At 43.3% G+C, this 17,658-nt stretch overlaps 2 protein-coding genes across 2 annotated transcripts; one reads left to right on the top strand and one right to left on the bottom strand.

The window, feature by feature from the left end:
• Positions 1 to 340: 340 nt before the first annotated feature.
• Positions 341 to 4,564, bottom strand: CSUI_006369 (tranport-associated late exocytosis; the record flags this gene model as incomplete). The annotated part of the gene is made up of 1 exon (XM_068066532.1): positions 341 to 4,564. A coding segment is annotated over exon 1 (2,670 nt), but the record flags the coding sequence as incomplete, so codon positions are not given.
• A 4,655-nt stretch (positions 4,565 to 9,219) lies between these two features.
• CSUI_006368 (rap domain-containing protein) lies at positions 9,220 to 16,891 on the top strand. Its single transcript, XM_068066531.1, has one exon. It carries the CDS (start codon positions 11,139 to 11,141, stop codon positions 16,386 to 16,388), a length of 5,250 nt encoding a protein of 1,749 aa, XP_067921492.1. The 5' UTR covers positions 9,220 to 11,138; the 3' UTR covers positions 16,389 to 16,891.
• The last annotated feature ends 767 nt before the right edge of the window (positions 16,892 to 17,658 follow it).

Below are 17,658 nucleotides of genomic sequence, written 5' to 3'. Positions count from 1 at the left end.
AGATAGATAGATAGATCAAAGATAGATGGATAGATTCAAGATAGATAGATAGATATGATGACGCCTATCATCCCACAGATGAACGTAGCGTACATACACCCGAACAGCCCGAGTGTCTACGGAGGTAGTAAAGCTGTGTATATATTCTAAACTAGATACAGATGTATATGAAGATGAGTGAGAGATTCCAAGAGAAAGAGAGAGAAACACGAAACAAAGACTATGTGTGCGTAGGGATATGTGAAGAGACGATCTACGGAGAAAGGACAGTACGATGAAGAGACACGGAGAAGCGAGAAGAATGGCTCTACGTATGTAGGTATGTATGGAATCCCTTCAGTCTACCTGCTAAGCCGAGAGCTTTACAGCATGCTCCTGCAATACTTAAGAAGTAGAGATAAGCCGCGAGATCTCCACGTAAACATGTATAGTCAAAGACAGAGTTGTCTTCATCTGATGTTGACGGACACCCGCTCCTTCTCTCTTCTTCTTCTTCTTCCTCCTCCTCCTCATCCTGATCATCTCTCCCTCTTCGTGTTCTTCTTCTTTCCTCTTCATCTTCTTTAGCCGCACCGCCACTACCATCTTCTTCTTCTTCCTCGCCCTTCTTCTTCTTCCTCTCTCTTTCTATCCCTTCTTCTCCCCCGCTGTGTGATGAGACATGCGCTTGGCTGATCGGGAGAAGAGAAGAAGAAGAAGAGAGATTGCAAGGTGTCTGAGAATCCAAGGCTTCGGTAGTAGCTTGTTCTTCTTCTTCCATGGCCTCTTCTTCTTTCTCTGTGAAACCTCTGTCTAAGCGACTTTTCTTTCTCCTTTCTCGATCTGTACATGACTTAAGATGAAGAAGAGAATAAGGCTGCTTCATGTACACGCCTACAGAATGCAAAGTCTTCCACGTACACACGACCAATCGATACGTCCCTAGTACACACCGGCAAGGACATAATACACATGAAACACATCCCTTCTCTGTACAGATGAGACACCGTCTCTTTCTCTTTTCATCATCTTCTTCTTCTCCTCCTCCTCCTCTTTCTCTCGCGTGTTCTTCTTCTCGTTGCTCGTCTTCTCTCCCTCTTTCTCTCTTTCTCTCTTCATCTTCTTCTCCTCCCTCCTCTGTACCAGCATCGACATCGCCATCATCGATACTCTTTCTTCCTATCACAATAGCCTTATCTCCATTCAACAACTCTTCGTGACTTTTCTCTTCCCCCCTCTTCGTGTTTTCTTCTTCTTCTTTTCTTCTCTTCTCGTCGGCTAAATCCATCAGTTTCTTGTCTTCATGTCCCCTCTCCAAAGGAGAAGAAGAAGAGGAGGCGATCTGAGAGGTAGGCTGATGGAGCTGTAAAGTAGAAGAAGAAGAACAGATATGATCACCTCGATACACACGAAGTCGCGTCCAGCATAAGAGAGCGAGAAAGAAGAGAAGAAGATCATAAAGAAACGTGAGAAGAAGACCACGCAATTCTGTATCTAGAATTACGAAATGACTCCCACCATCAGGAGAAGAAAGAAGAGAGGAGGACGTCGCCGTCGTCGTTGTCGTTGTTGCATATCGACGGAAATAGGGGACGAAACCCAAAGGAAAAAATCGTGTACCTTTCGAGCTTGACGGGGGCTCCCCATCAGGAGAAGAAGAAGAAGGAGAAGAAAGAGCTGGTGAAGAGAGATGGCTGTTTCTTTCTTCTTCTTCTTCTCTTGGAGTGTCTCGATCAGCTGAAGAAAGAACACGAGGATGATGGGAGAAATGCTGTAAGCCGAGAGTTGAAGAAGGTGACGTGGAAGAGGAGGAAAGAAGAGGAGAAGAAGTCTTATGAGACAAGGGGGAAGAAGAGAACACAGAAGCAAGAGGAGAAGAAGAAGAAAAGAACATATCCGGTGAAAGGATTGAAAGATGATCGAGTGGTAGAGGGTAGATTTCTTGTCTCCATGAAGAGGTCGAAGCAGGAGATTTGGACGGGAGAGACGCTGAAAGGAAAGGTCCAGAAAATGAAGAAGAAAAAGGTGAAGAAGAAGGTGGAGAGAAAGAGGAAGGAAAGGAAGAAGAGGTGTTAAGGACTGAAGTGTTTTGATGTCTCGTATGAAGACTCCTTCTTCTTTTCCTAGAAGGAGATTCCCGATCCATCGTCTTGAAGAAAAGTGGTCGGGATAAGAGAGAATTGAGAGAATTCTCTCTTCTTTCTCTTCCTTGATGCGGATGACGAGGCCCCTCATAATGATGGAGAAGCCCATCTATCCTTTGTCCTTTTGGGTGAGGAGGATTAACCTCTTGATCCTGCTGAGAAAGACCAACATTATCGGCATGTTGTTCTCCTGCTCCTTGAGGTGTATATACAGCCGGTCGCGCTATATCCCTCTCACGATGCGATTTAGAAGAGATTATTTCCGGTGACGGGCCCGTCACCACGATGGACGGAGAAGAAGAAGAGTAATCTTCATCTTGAAGACTTAAGAGTTTCTCTGAAAGTCGCGAAACGAAGGGAGAAAGAAAAAGCTCCTCTTGATCGGCCGAAGCCTCAGGAAAAAGTTGTTGCTCCAAAAAGTCAAGAAGACGAGAAGTAGGAAAGTCATGAGGTGTAGGTACACCCGAACCAAAAAGATCCCCTTCTTGCAGATTCGCTTCATTGGGGGAAAAAGAAAAAGAAGAAGGACGGAGAGAACGACGAGGACGAAAGTGAAGATCTCTTGAGACAAAATTTTCTGCCTTATCATCTTGAAAAGAACTCCTGCGAAAGGAAGGAAATGAAAAATTCTCTTGGGTTTCTTCGATCTGTCTTTCGTCCAAAGAAAAGGCAGATACGACGACCCCTCCTAGAGAAACAGACGATGAAGGTGGCGATTGAGAGCGAATCAGAAAAAAGATAGAAAAAGGAGATTGAAGGAGAAGATGAAAAGGAAGAAGAAAGAGAAAGAGAGAGGGAGAAGAAAAAGAAAAGAAGAAGAATGGATTACAACGACAGAAAGATGGAAGGACTTGACACTGAAAAGACGGACTCGAAACCCGAGCCATGATGTTTTCCTTTCTGGCACGAAAAAAAAATTGTTCGGAGATGTCTCATCTGAGGTGTATGTACACCTGAAGCCTATCAAATGCATAGATCATCTCAGGTGTATATACACCTGAGGAATGAAGCTGGTACCATCAAAACACGAAGGCCATTCATTTTTCACAGTCTCTTTGAAAATGTAAAGAGGAACTTCTATGAGTAAGAAGGAGAAAACAGAATGAGATCTTCAGTAAAGAGATCGCCTTTGTCTTCCCTTTTCCTTGTGTCATTTCTGTCCATCATTTGTGGATTGAAAGAATGAGATCTCTCTATGTCTCTTTCTTTCTACCCGTTCCTTCTCCTCTGAGTCTATTCATATGTCCCGATGAAAATGAAGATAACTCATTCCTCTCAAAACCGAGTAGACTCTTTCTTCCTACCACCTTTCTTAAGGCCTTCCCTCTGTTCCTTTCTTCCTGTCGGGTGATCTATCGCGTTCTTGCATGGCGAGTCTACTGAAAAGACAGAGCCACATGAGAATGACTGAAATACCAGTCAGTGGTGTATATACGCACCCCTTCAGAAGAAATGGGACTCGGAACGACAAAAGGACGAAAAGAGATAGATAGAGAAAGAAAGAAAGAAAGAGAGGAAAAAAGGGAAAAAAGGAGAAAGAAGGGAGAAGGAGAAAGAGAGAGAAGCTAAGAAAGAAAGTTGGATAGGTGACTCTTTTTGGAAGGTTCTTCTCCCAGGTGGTAGGTAGGTGTGGTCGTCGTTCTCACATATCGATATGAGAGGCGAGGCTATCTCTCCTTTCTTGAAAGAGATGAGGTATATTTGAGAAGCCAGGAAAAAAGGAAGAGAGTCTTTGCTGCGTTTTCTTTCCTGAAGTGAAGAGAAGGCCTTAGAAGGATGAAAGAAGATGTAGACGAGACAGCGTTGTCATGCAGGAAAAAAGGGAGACGCGAGAAAGACAAGAAGGTGAGAGAATCTTCTTTCACCCTTGACTGATTCGTTCATCGTTCGTTCTTCCACGCAGGCACCATTCTCTTCGCATTCTTTTCTTTCTCTTCGCCTAACAAGATCGTCAATGGCGTTTAGGATTAAGATGAAGAGCATAAGATCTTCTTCTTCTTTTTTTCTTCTCCCTAGCTAACTAGCACTCAAGGGACCTTCTTCAATACAACTGCTCTACTCTCCTCCCGCCTGTCGCCGCCCCGCCGCGTGCATGACAATCGAACCGAAGACTTCCTGCTCCTATCACTTGGTGAGGTGTATGTACAGCTGAAAGAAGCGATGAGACCGGGAGAGAAGACAGGTTCTTTTGAAGAAAGAGAGATAGAGAAAAGAAACGCAAGAGGATGAAAGCAACACTTAGAGAAACAAAGATAAAAGAGAAATAAACTTCTCCAGCTATCTCATTCAGACATTCTCAATCATCACGGCCGTTCACAGAGGAAAGAGGAGTTGACTCTCCCTATCTTCCGTATGTCGCACCACTCTGTCGCTCGAGCATGTATGTTTCCTCGAAGTCTTTCTCCTTTCTTTCCAGGTTCTTTTCACAAAAGAAAACGAACTGCCAAAGAGAGAAGAGAAAGGCCGAGAAACATCAGGAGAGACTAACAAGCTTTCACGAAATCCACCACAAAGCACAAGATGAGGAACTGGCAACATGCCGAAGGGTTCTCCTTAAGGCTCTCTCCTCTAGCGGGCAGACGACTCGACGGAATGTCTTTGTCTCTTATTTCTATTTTTTCTGTCTTTCTCTTTCTATCTGTGTGTTTCTCTCAAAGACATGACGGATAGACTGGATCGATGGCTTCTGCTTCCTTTCTTCATCCTGTTTGTCGCTCTTGTGGCTTGCTGAACTTCTCGGCAAAAATACACGCTTTATCATGAGTAAGGCGGCTATTCAGGGGGCTGCTCGAATGAAGTCATCATCTTTTTGTCTTTTTCGTTTCTTCCTTCTCTTTTCTTTGTTTTCTTCCTGTTCTGTTCTGTTCTTTCTTCTCTCTTCCCCCGTGAATGGATTCGTATAAGAGCCCTGTTGAAGAAATAGACGTAGCCGTGGCTTCCCTTGTGTCTCTCGTTAAGGATGAGTGAGCCCGTCGCTTCTCTCTCTGATTAGAGAATGACTGGAGAATGATGATGCCTCTCTCTGGCAAAACATGTCCCCAGCATAGCATGAGTCTCTTCACTTCTATTGGTCGACGCAAGAAAGAAAGAAAGATCCATGAGATAGATGTCTTTGTTGCTGACTCTTCCCTGAGAAAGTATCTTTCTAAAGAGAGACACGTGTCCGTGTTTTAGTTGAATGAATAGAGAGAATCTACGAAACGATCAGATAGAAAGAGAGATATATCCGTCCATTTACCTATACATCTGTTCGTATCAATGCAAACCTAAACAAGAGCGTGTATATCTCTCTCTTCCTCTTCCCGCTGTGTTTCTCATCTTTCTTCTGAGCTCTATTTCTTTTCACCGTCTTCCAAATCTCTCTAGTCTATCTATGTATAGCTACGACGCATCCACCAATCTGTCGACAGCATCTCTATATTTGATCTATCCTTATACCTTTCTAGCTATCTATCGCCCTCTCTGCAGTCTGTCTACCCATCCCTATCTATTCTTTCTATCTCTCTATGTCGACATGGGTTTCCCATATGGATCTCTATGTATTCAATCAGAGATCTCCTTGTAAAGTCTATGATAGATCTTTCCTCGTTCCTTTCGTCTTCTCTCGGTGTATCTACACTTTCCTCCTATGTAGACACCTCATCTCATGCATTCACACCCTTCACTCTCTTCTTCCCTCTTCTTCTTGTTTTCGTACCTGCCGCATTATCTCTCAACACTCTACGAAACACGCACAAAGACAGGCGACTGAAGAGGGGGAGGAGAAATGAAGCAAAGAAAGAAGTTATTCTTCTCCTTTTTGTAAATCTTCTGAACTCTCTAGCTGTCTGTGTGTCTAGCTAGACCCATACGCCACGAGACACACAGACACGCCCATGTATGAAGATGTATGTCTGTATCTCTCTAGTTGGATATATCTATGTAGGTATTTTACTTATGTATCCTGCAACGACTCGAATCTCTCTCCATGCATCCGATACATCTCAAGGAATGAAATAAGAGAGAGGAAGAGAGAAAGATGTTTCGATTGTTTTAAAGAAACAGAGAAAGACACCTCTCCTGTATGTTGTTGTAACTAAGCCAAATAAAGATCTCTCTTTCTTGCCCAATAAGAAGAGAGAAGACACCTCTCAGATTCAAACTCCTCCCTGTATCTTCTCTTCTAGACATCTTCCCTTCCTAGACAAACCTTGAGGAGACTTCAAACCTCGCTATGCTTCTGTCTCTCGCTCTCTCTCCTTTTACACCACCCGCGCGACCTAATCTCCCCCTGGCTCCTCACAGCAAGGAAAGCCTCCATCTATGCACGGAAGAGACGAGTCAGAAAACATATACCATCCACACAGACATCGTCGCAAGCTTTCTTACTAAGAGAAGAAGAAAGAGATCTTCACACAGGGTCTACTCTAGATATTCTGGCTGGGGTTGCATGGTCATCCCGCGAGCCTTTTACGTCAGGAAGGAGAAAAGATAGAAAATGAAGAAGAATGCGAGTGTGGAGAAGTGACTTCGTGAATGGATGGACGGCCCCCTGGGTTGGATTGGCTCGTTCTACCGAATTGATCAGCGAGAAATTTCACCCAACTTTCCCTAGTAACTACTAGTTGTCGTGGTCGTTTGCTGGATAAGGAGAAGACGTACAGGGGGTGAGAGAGAGAATGGAGAAGGCTTTTGGCATTAGGGAGAAAAAGCCCCTTCTCTTGCCTTCCCTTCCTCCTTTGCTTTGGCCTTCTCGCCAAGAGAGTGGGTGACGTGTCTGTCTGTAGACACATATCCCGTGCTTCTACTTTTGGATAGGAGGAAGGGCCGCGCATATACATATAAACAGGCCACAGCCACCCCCACAGTCTCCGAATAAGAAACTTCACACATCCATGTATATAGATAGATAGAAAGAAGACTCATGTGTGTATACCTGCTGCGTCAACTACAAACATATACATAGAAATGATGTATGACAAAAACGCCTAAGAAGAACACAGAGAGGGACAGGCTTCTGGTGGTTGGCTATCTCTCGTCTTGCCGGTGGGAAGAAAGACATGGAAGATCTCTACTTGTATTTGGATGCACTGGATACTCGCCATGGATAGATAATTCTAGAGAGGTAGTACGCACTTCTTCTCCAGGTAGGTAGACATCGAATAAAGTGGAGAAGATATCTGCTTACTGTCTTTCCTTCTCAGGAATAGGGAGTCATCTCGTAAGCTCATCGTCTTTCCCAACTGCCTTCCTTCACTTTCCAGGGATAGAGACAGACCGGGACTCGTGTAGACATATGTCTCTATCTATCTATCTACCTTTGATCTATCTATCTATCTATATCTATCTACCTATCTACATCTGTCTATCTTTGTAGATATCTGCGAGCTCAAGTCCACACATGTCCTCTTGTATGTCTTTGAAGAGTATTTTGTGGGAGACCATCCGTGACTAAGGCGCATGGAAAGCAGACTGCTCCTTCGCTTCAACAAGACGTTCTTAGGATTTGACAAGTAAGAAAGAAAAAATAGATCGATCTTCTTCTCTTTCTCAATCCGTCGACAGAACTTTCAATGCTGAAATGACCAGGCAAGATGAGAGAAGAAGATTGAGGGGGAACTACTACAGGTCAGATTCCAAAGAAAGAAGTCTTGCTTCATCTGGAAAGAAGAGAGAAAGGGGAGATGTCTCTTCTTCTCTTTCTCTGTCTCTATTACCTTTCTTCCTTTTTCTTCATTCTCTTGATCATTCGACATAGAGACACTCCGAAAGAAAGACATTCTTGGACAGAAGAGAAGGAGTGAAGAGCTTTCTAGGAAAGAAGATGAAGAAGTTAAGACTTGAGAAAGAACGGCACACGAAGAAAAAGAAGAAGAGAAAGAAGTGCCCTATCTTGGTGGTGTTATGGAGCATGGGGGATTTGAAAGGGAGTCTTCCTAGCTCTTTTCTCCTTAGTAGCGATTCGGTCTAATAGAAGTCTTTCTTTCTTGTATCTCCATGTATGTTTGAGATAATAGATGCCCTCAGCATGGCCTTCCTCTAGATATCTATTACCTGAGAAGCTCCCTTCCTTCTTCACCCTATTCAGCAGTGAATCGACAGCAGGATAGAAGATCGTATTTGTCTCCATCCTAGGGGTACATCTTAACGACAGAGTGAGTTATCCTAGAGGGAGAGACATCTTTTCTTCTTCCTTTCTTTCTTTCCTTTGTATATTCATTGATCTTCTTCATAACAAACCGCTAAATCGTTGCAACGTTGTGCTTCTCCATCAGAATCCAATTAACTATGAAAGATTTCTCTACGTTCACCTGTCTCCCGTCGACGTCTCCTCCTCCTTCTCCGTCTCTTTCTTTCTTTCTTCTTGTGACTTTAATGTACATCCATCAATGACGAGGAGCTAAATGTCAGGACAAAAGAGAGAGAGAGAACAGGAGGGTAGAGGTAAGAAATTGCGAAGAGGAAGAGGGATAAGGCTGCATACATCGTCTCCTATATTACTATTGCTGTCACCGTCTGGATTTTTCTCCTTCTAGTTGAAACATAGATAGCTAGATTCTAATAGAACTCATAAAGAATTCGGCAATCTCTTACTTGTGACTTGCTGAACGCGATAAAGTCGTTCCCTAAAAGAAGATCTTTAGACCATTTCTCTCTCGGATGCAAGTCTTCCCTCCACGTGTTCTTCTTCTTCTTTCTCTCTTGAGACCAACCTCCGGATATCTCTGTCTGTCTGTCTGTCTGTCTGTGTGAAACGAGAGCGACGTCTCAAACACATCACCTCCCTCTCTTCTCATTCTTTCTTTCTTTCTCACTCTTTCTTTCTTCCTGTTAGGTCTTCTCTCGTCCTTCTGAAGAGAGAAGAGTCATGTAGAAGAACTAGGAAAAGATGGATAGCTTGAATTTGTGAAAGGGATGACACAAAGACGTGACGAGAGACAGCATCGACTGTTCGACTGCATGCATGTACCGTATCGAGACCTACCTAATCTTGAAAGGGGAATGAGAAGAAGCGAAGATCGATCTGATCAGCGATCGATTGAAGGAAAGGAAACAACGGACTTCTCTCCTCTTCTTATCTATGCCGAGTTGCCTTCCATCTATTCAGTCTTTCTCTGTTTGTCTCTCTTTCTTTCTTTCTTTCTTCCTCCTTTCTTTTCTCTTTGCTCTCTTTCCCTTCCTTTCCTCTTTCGATTCTTTCCTCATGTCTTCTTCATTCTTCACCTGGCTCTTCAAGAGTTTCATTTCTTTTCTTTTCTTCTTCCTCATTCTCTCTCCAAGAGCAGAGCGAACTCAGCGAGAGAAAGAGATAGATAGACAACTTGTCCAACTCCCCATCTTTTAACTCCGACGCTTCTTCTGTCTTTCTCTTCTTCTTCTCTTGTTTTCGCTTCTCTCTCAGTCCTATTTTCATTCATTCAGAAAGAGTAGAACGTCTTTTACTCAAGAAGCGTAATCTCTCTTTGCTTCTCGTATCCTACTTCTCCTATTCTTCGCTCTCCTTGTATGAGGGATATAGTGACCTGTCTCTCTCTCCTCTTTTTGGAATTCAAGAAAGAAACACAGAAAGGAAGAGACATCCTTCATTCTTTCTTCTTCTCTCGTCCCTCTCTCTCTCTCTTTCTGTATTTTCCGTCTGTAAGAAGAGAGATGTGTATTTCCTCTTCGTGAAGTAAGACAGAGGGGATTCTTTTACGGGAGTCGTCGGTCAATCTCCCTGGCTTTCTTCGTCATTCCTTCCTCTTCTGCAATTCCTCTCTCTTCCAACAGTCGTCTTCCTGTACATTCATGCGGTGTATTTACACCTCATCCTTTCTTCTTCTTCTTCTCACTCGAAAGCTTCCCTCACTCCACACTCTCAGGAGAAGACAAAAAGAAGCCTGAAAAGAACGAGCTAGACTTATTCATAAACCTAAACCCTAAATCTCCATTTGAACTTTTCTTCATACAAGACACTTCAGAAGTAGCCAAGTGGTCTCTCTCCTGTAACGTGTGTTTCTTTCAAGTAGTAGGAGAAGTAGACAATTTTCTTTCTTTCGTATTTCTAAGACAGTTGCCTTCGAGATAAAACACTGAAGAGCTGGAGAATACTTTTAGTCCGGCCTTCTTCTCTTTCGTTCAGAACCCATCAGCTTCTCTCCCTCTTCACATTTCTCTTTTTAGCCGCGACGGAATCCTCTCTTGTATAGCTAACCATGTTCGGGTGTACATACACTTCAAAGACAGGGACCAACTGTACCTCAGGATGATCTTTGCGTGTCTTAGGCGATAGTTGGAGATGGACTGGGGGTTAGAAGAATCTGCGAGCTAGCCAACCGACTCACTAGCTAGCTAGCTACATCGATCAAGTAAGGATAGATGCTGCCTTGTACAGCATCTACTTCTTTCGATTTCTCTCTTTTTCTTTCTCTCTGTCGGTCTATAGTGAGAAATGTATGTTTATGACGTGCTCTGTCTAGATCTATCTCCCCGGTTCATAAGGCGAGGAAGCTTCTTTGTACGTCCCAAGAGAAGGTAGATGAGTCCTTCGATTTCTTCTTCTTCTCTCCCCTGCGATTCGTAAAAGAGATAAACTTCTGAGAATCCCATTCTTCGTTGTCTAGCTCTCTTCTCTCTCTCCCGTCTTCTCTCTCTATATACATCATTGTATATATCTAGCAGTCCATGTGTATCTATGTATATGGAGAGTGGCTATCTTTTTCATTGTCTCCGTACAGATACATCGACAGGCGTTCATATCTATAGACAGGACAGACTTCATCCATCTACCTTTATCTCTCAGGCCATCTCTGATCTTCCTGTCTGTTGGTCTCCAATCTATCTACCTACTTGTAATCTTTCTAGCGATCTCTATCTCTCCGTCTTTAATCTATGCATCTGCCTGTCTATCTATCTATCTATTTGTCTTCCGGTTACTTTATCTTTCTTTGATCTATCTCTTTGTCTGTTGTTCTCACCTCCTCGCCCTACAAAGCGTAAGTGAATGAGTTTTGGGCTGAGATTCTTCCGTGCTTCCAAAGAGAGGAAAAGAGAGAGATGTCGATACTTTCCATTTCTCTATCACCTTACCATCTTCATCGGCGTCTTCGTCTCGTTTCTCCTTCCCCTCAATCTTCTTCTCTTTCCCTCTCTTCTTTTTCTTCTTCTCTTGTCAAAAATACCTCGACAACATTATCGCTATCCTCTTTCAACCTTTCATCGTCTTCCTTCTATCTTCCTTCTTCCTCTTCTTCGTCCGTCTCCCTTCCTTCTTCTTCTTCGCCTTCGTCCTTTTCTTGTTCTTCTTCTGCTACAGGCTTCTTCCCTTCTTTTCCCTCCACCTCTTCTTCTTCTTCTCTCCATAGTAGAGATTTCTCTGTGCCCTTGCCTTCACATCTTTCCTCTCTCGGTGCACTTCTTCATATCTCTCAGAAGTTTCTCTCCCACATCCCCCGAAAGTGCGCAGGTGAATCTTCTGCCTTCGCTGCAGAACGTAAGTTAAGCTCGTCACCTTCAAACCGCCAAGAGAGAAAAGAAGAAGAAGAAAGAGGAGACAAAGAAAGAGAAGAAGAGGAAGAAGCAAGAGAAGAGAAAGAAGAAGGAAATCTCCATGTATCCGCAAGAAGAGAAGGGCAAGAAAGGTACCTTCATCAGCCTTTGGAGCTTCACGAGCACTTCTCTCAGTCTCGGGATCTAGCGAAAGAAAACGAGGATAAACATCAAGACCCAAAGAAGAAGAAGAAGGGAGAGTCTTTCTCTTCTTCTTCTTTAAAGAAGGGGCCTTCGTTGTCTTCTAGGACTTTTCTTGCTCTAGAGGATAAGAAGAACAAGGGGGAAGAAGAGGCTCTTCTGTTAGGCTCGGAGATCCTTCAGAGCTTCTTTGACTGTACGCCTTCCCAGTGGCTAGATGCTCTCCGGGGTGTAGCATCGATTTGTCCACAGAATCGATTTGGGCATGAGCATCGATATCGATGGAGACAAGAGACACAGTCCAAGATCCAGCTAGCGAAACTCGATGCCTATGAATGGGGGGAGAAAAGAAAGAAGAAGAAGAGATGGACTGATGAGATCGAAAGAGAACATGAAGATGAAGAAAAGAAAGAGAAAGAGACCTCTTCTCTTTCTTCTTCTTCTTCGTCTTTCTCCCCCTATCGAAAACTTACAGGCAAGTGGAAGAAAGGAGAAGAGAAAAAGCGAAGAAAAGAGAGAGAGGAAAAAGATGAAAGAAATCCACGAGAAGCACACAATTCTCTTCACAGAGTATGCCTGAACAGACATGGCGAAAAAGACTCTTCTTCTCTTTCTCCTTCCTCTTCCTCTTCTTCTCCATCTCTCTCAACTCCTCCATCTCTCTCTTCTTCTCCTTCTGTCTCTTCGTCTCTCTCTCCTTCTTCCTTTGCATCAGCGTCATCGTCACGGTTGTCTCTCCCTCTTCTTCTGCTTCCAGGAGACTTTCCTGTGGAATGCCTCCTATGGCGATCTTATCGATTTCTTCCTTATCTCAACTCTAGGCAGTTAGTTCAGCTCATCGAAATAGCCGATCGACTTCATTTTCACGACGGTCGAAATCTCTATCATCCTTCTGCTTCTAGTGCTACTCTTACTTCTCTTTCTCATCTTTCTTCTGATGCTTCACTTTCTTTTTTCTCTCTTCCGTCTTCTTCTTCGTCTTCTCCTTTGCCTGATCTGCGTGCAGTGCTCCTTCGAGAAGTGATGGCCCGGCTAACACGACATACAGAGACATACGAAAACAAAGAAGAAGAAGAAAGAGAAGGAGAACACCTCACTTCTTCTCCTTCTTCTGTCTCTTCTTCTTCCGAAGCGAGAGACGAGTCTTCTTCTTCCACCTGTCACCAAAGTATGGAGGGAAGTCCCTCTTCAAGATCGAGAGATAGCAGCAGAAAAAGAAGAAGAGAAAGAGAAGAAAGGGTTCATCTCTTCTCTCTCCGGGAGATTCATATCATTGTGAAGTATTTCGCTTCTCATGTCCCCGCAGAGATAGCTGGAGTTCTAGATAGACAAGGTGAAGGGTCTCTGCTAGGAGAGAAAGAGAGAGAAGAAAGACACGAGAGAGGCGATGTGCTGAATGGACGTCGTTTCTTGGGAGATCAGAGAGAAGAGGGAGAAGAAAACGAGAGGAGGAGAAGAAGAACGATAGGTAGAATGAAGGGAGAAAGAACAATGGAGCTCGAGAGAGAGAGATTCTTATCGGAATTTCGGATGGAAGATCTCCTAAGATCTCCAGAAGGGAAGGTCTTTGTGATTCGACAAGAGCTTGCATGTCTTTTTCGTCTCTTACTTCGATCCGCTATCTCACAGCTAGCTCGGTTGTCGGATAAGAAGGAGCAGAAGCATCGAGACACACAGAAAGATAGCGAGACGCATACAACGCAAGATCTTCAAGAAAAGAAAGAAAGATCGAATGATATGCATCTTCATCTCTCAGCACATCGAGTTAGGAAGAGAGAAACTTATGGATCTGATCGATCTGACCTCTCTCCTCTAGAACCCCCATCGACCAAGCTCACGACGACCTGCACGAACGCAACTCCCGAAAAGATACTTGACCGTCATCACGGAGTGTCTTCTACTTCTTCTCCTCTGTCTTTTGTCGCTTCTGATTTGTCTCTTTCTTCTTCTTCTTCCTCTTGTTCTACTCTCGAGAGAAGCGAATCCACATCATCTTTGAGATCTCGACCTCCTCCCTTTCATGAGAACATGGTGGTCCCTCTCTTGGAGGCATGTGGAAAGTTGCAACTTGTCTACTTGCAGCCTAGTTTTCTTCGTCTTTTATCTCTCTCCTTTTCATCTTTTCTTCAATCGAAGTCTCTTCTAAACATAGCGAAAGCGTTTCAGTTTGCTTGCAAAGTCGAGATTCCTATAGAAGATCTGATAGCGCAGAAAAACGGACTTTTCTTTCATCTTCTGCAGCGTCTCTCGCAGCCGTCAGAATTCTTTACTCTGCTTTACCAAGAGAGGTCGCCTTCTGCGGCTCAAGTCGCGCTAGGCCAGCTAGGCATCTCGATGCTGTACTTTCTCGAATCGACGCGGCAATCGATAATGGAACCCTTCTTATCGCAACAAGAAGAGGAGGAGGAGAAGAAAAAGGCGAGAGATTTCTATACACATCTTCTCAGGCTTCAAGAAGAGGTTCTCTATCATATTCTCGAATCGGTCTATCTGTATGTACACTGGGAGAGAATGGTACTTTCACCTCAGCTAGATCGAAGATCTACGAGAAGAGAAGGAGATTCAGAGAGAGAAAGAGAGAAAGAAGGCAAGTCATCTAAAGATGATTTAAATGAAATAAGAGCCACACCAACAGAATTGCTAAGGAACTCGAGATTTAGCGGAGGAGAAGAAGAAGAAGAGAGGGATAGCTTTGGTCATGAAAGGCTGGCATATCTCGATTCTCAGACTGAAGAGAATGAAGCGAGAAAGAAGGAGAAGAGTAGTTACGGTGTCAATGAGGAGAAAAGAAGAAAGATAGAGAGGATCGTGATGTGTATCTTGAAGAATAGAAAGAAGAAGGAGAAGGTAACCAAGAAAAGTAAAGACTTAGGAGAGCTCAGTCCTTTCTTACATCGACAGATTCAGACCATCGCCGTAGCTATCAGTCTCGAGAATCCTTTCCTCTCCTCCAAGCTCCAAAGACACCACGAAGAAGAAGAAGATCAAGAGGAGGAGGAAGAAGAAGAAAGGAGAGGAAAAGAAGAGAAAAAAGAAGAAGAGGAATGTCGTGATAAGAAGGTGAGTTCTGTGAGAGAAGAGAAGGAGTCGCTGAAGCCTCTCATGTGCATCGCCGAGAAGAAGAAGAAGAAGGAGAGAAGTTTAGGTCTATCGATAGGGGATATGTTGTATATCTTATTAGAGGCAACTCAGCCTAAAGATTGTGTTTATATTCAGAAGGAGAGTAGCATGCATCATAGTAACATCTCTTCTACATTAAGAAGCCTAGGTGTACGTCATAATGTAGAGGTATCGCGAGACCCATATGTCCTAGATCTTCTCCTCTCAACTAGAAATACATGCATAGAGGTCGATGGGCCGCTACACTTCTTAACACCTCGTTGTTCTTCTTCTCTCCCTTCTTCTTCTCTCTCGTCTTCTCGCTCTTCTTCTTTCCCTACATCGAAACAGTCCGGTTTTGCCTCGGATTCTATTTATGAGAGGAAGGAGAAGAATGACGAAGAAAGAAAAGATTTGGGGGGAGGAAGAGTTGAGATAAATGAGAAGGTTCGAACGGTTTCTGATCCATCAGAAGAGTGTCTTTTCTTGTACGATCACAAGAGTCGATTGAAACATCGTCTCTTAACCAAATGCGGTGTACATACACTTCACATCGCATGGTTTGACTGGCCTAAGAGAAGTCATAATCAGAAAACGGCTCTAATACAGCTCTTATCCAATTCAGCTAGACAGGATCAAGGAGAAAGAAGACAGAATGCTTCTCGATTACAAACACATCGCATCTATCCATCTTCTCTTTCTTCTTCTTCTTCTCTCTTTTCTTCTAGTTCAAGTAACTCGTGCGAAGAGGACACCCCCTTCACTTCTGCCTTGTCTTCTTCATGTAGAAAACAAGAGGACCACAGTCTTTCCTTCTCCTGTTCTTTTTCTCCTTCTTTTTCAAATGTAGAAGTCTATGGAGAGAATAGCGGGGAAGACAAAGAAGGAGAAGAGAAAGAAGCGAAAGATAGAGAAGAGAAAGATAAAGAAGAGGGTGATAGAGAAGAGAAACATAGAGAAGAGAAAGATAATCCACCGCTTCAAGAGATATGTTTGCATGCGACTCCTGCCGAGAACTTCATTCGAAGAGATTCTACGCCTACTGCTTATACCACAGGGACAGCGACTGGGCCTCTCAGTCTCCCCCCTTCATCTTCTTCTTTATCAGGAAGAGAAAACCTTTCTCTTTTAGAAAAGAAGGAAAGACCTCTTGACCGGGATGACGAGGGAGATAGAGGTCGAAGGCATGACAATTCTACAGATAGCTTGAAATATGATAGAGAAAGGAGAGAAAGAAGAGATCTAGGAGGTTACCAAGATCTCCGAGTGTATCGACCGATGTTTACGAGGCTATGTCGAAGTGAGACTTTCTCTTTTTCTTCTTTTGAGATTGACGAAGAGACAAAATCTACCAGATTTCAAGATTATGACTCTTTAGTCTATGAAGAAGATCCAAAGGAAGATGCAGAAAGGGATAGTTGCGGAGAGAGAAAAAGTGATAGATTTGTCTCTTCTTCGTCTTCTTCATCTTACGGTTACTATCCATCAGAGCTACCAATCTTTCTAGAGAACGACTGAAAAGATCTTTTCTGTCTTTTAAGATTTATAGTTTTCTTCTTTTCCTTCTCTCTCTCTTCTCTCATTTATTGTATGAGAAACAACATTGGAGACCTTTTAGTTCTTCAGAAGTCTCATTCGAGTGCAGTGTACATACACCTGAAAACAGATTTTGGCACTTCTCAGTTGTGACGACGTATATCGAGGTGTCTATACACCCCAACGACCAATCTATGTAGTCGGAGGGAAAACACAAGTCCTTGTCTTAAAACAGAGATAGTTTGGAGATAGGGAGTTCACAGATAGATAGACAGACTGATTGAAGAGAGGCAGATTCTGAACAGATAGAGAGAATGAAGGTAGATACGTAAAAAGATAGACAGATCGAGGACAGATTAAAGATAGATAGATCAAAGAGAGATAGAGAGCTCATCTGCTTCAAGAAGAAAAAACCCTTATGCGGTGGGAGCTGCGCATGTGATCGGAGAAGTTGCGTTACGATACAAAATATCGAGGTCTCGGCTTAGGACAGAGAGAAAGAAAAAGAAGAAGAAGAGGCGCTAGCAGAACATACAGACATAACAAGGTAACCGAATAAGTTACGACGTGACTGAATTTGTATGGGCGTCGTTACCTTTAGCATGACACTCTCACTCATTCATAAGGAGGCTTTCGTAGCTTGTCACAACTTATCTATCTCTCTCTCTTTCTGTCTGGGTATCGATCCCTGTCCTTTTACGTTAGATAGATGTTTGCTCTTCTCTCTCATTCTCCCTTTTTCTGATACCACCCATCTTGTACTGGATGTGTTTAACACGCAGAAGATTCTTCGTTCTCTTCATTGAATTGAATCATATCAAAAGGAAGAGAAGAGATAGAGAGAGAGAAAGCGACGAAGAAAGTTGTCTTAGGGCCTAGTCAAGACGCCCATAGAAGAACAACATCTGAGTATTCAAAACATCACTACTCCCTGTATCTATCTATCTACCTGTATCGACTTGATCTATCTTTAAGCTACCTATCTATCTTTAATCTATTGACCTATCTATCTATCTCAAATATTATATCCGCGGTCGCACATACGTAACGTTCGCTCTACACATCCTTCGCTCATTCAACGGGAGCACTCATCGCCTGACCGTGTAGATTCTAAGCCATTCATAGACATTCATCTGTCCTAGTGTATCGGCATGGCTGAGATCTTCCTCTCCTTGAGATAGATGGATTAAAGATAGATAGATTAATGATCGATAGACTGACTAGATAAAGATAAATTGGAGATCGAAAGGTC

Source organism: Cystoisospora suis (assembly GCF_002600585.1).
Source record: "Cystoisospora suis strain Wien I chromosome Unknown contig_3213, whole genome shotgun sequence".
Classification (NCBI taxonomy): Eukaryota; Apicomplexa; class Conoidasida; order Eucoccidiorida; family Sarcocystidae; genus Cystoisospora; species Cystoisospora suis.
Note: the sequence above shows the minus strand (reverse complement) of the source record. Positions and strands in the feature narration are given on the sequence as shown.

What these genes read in the sequence shown, in the direction of transcription:
- CSUI_006368 (XM_068066531.1), top strand. Translation starts at nt 11,139, where the DNA reads ATGTCGATACTTTCCATTTCTCTATCACCTTACCATCTTCATCGGCGT.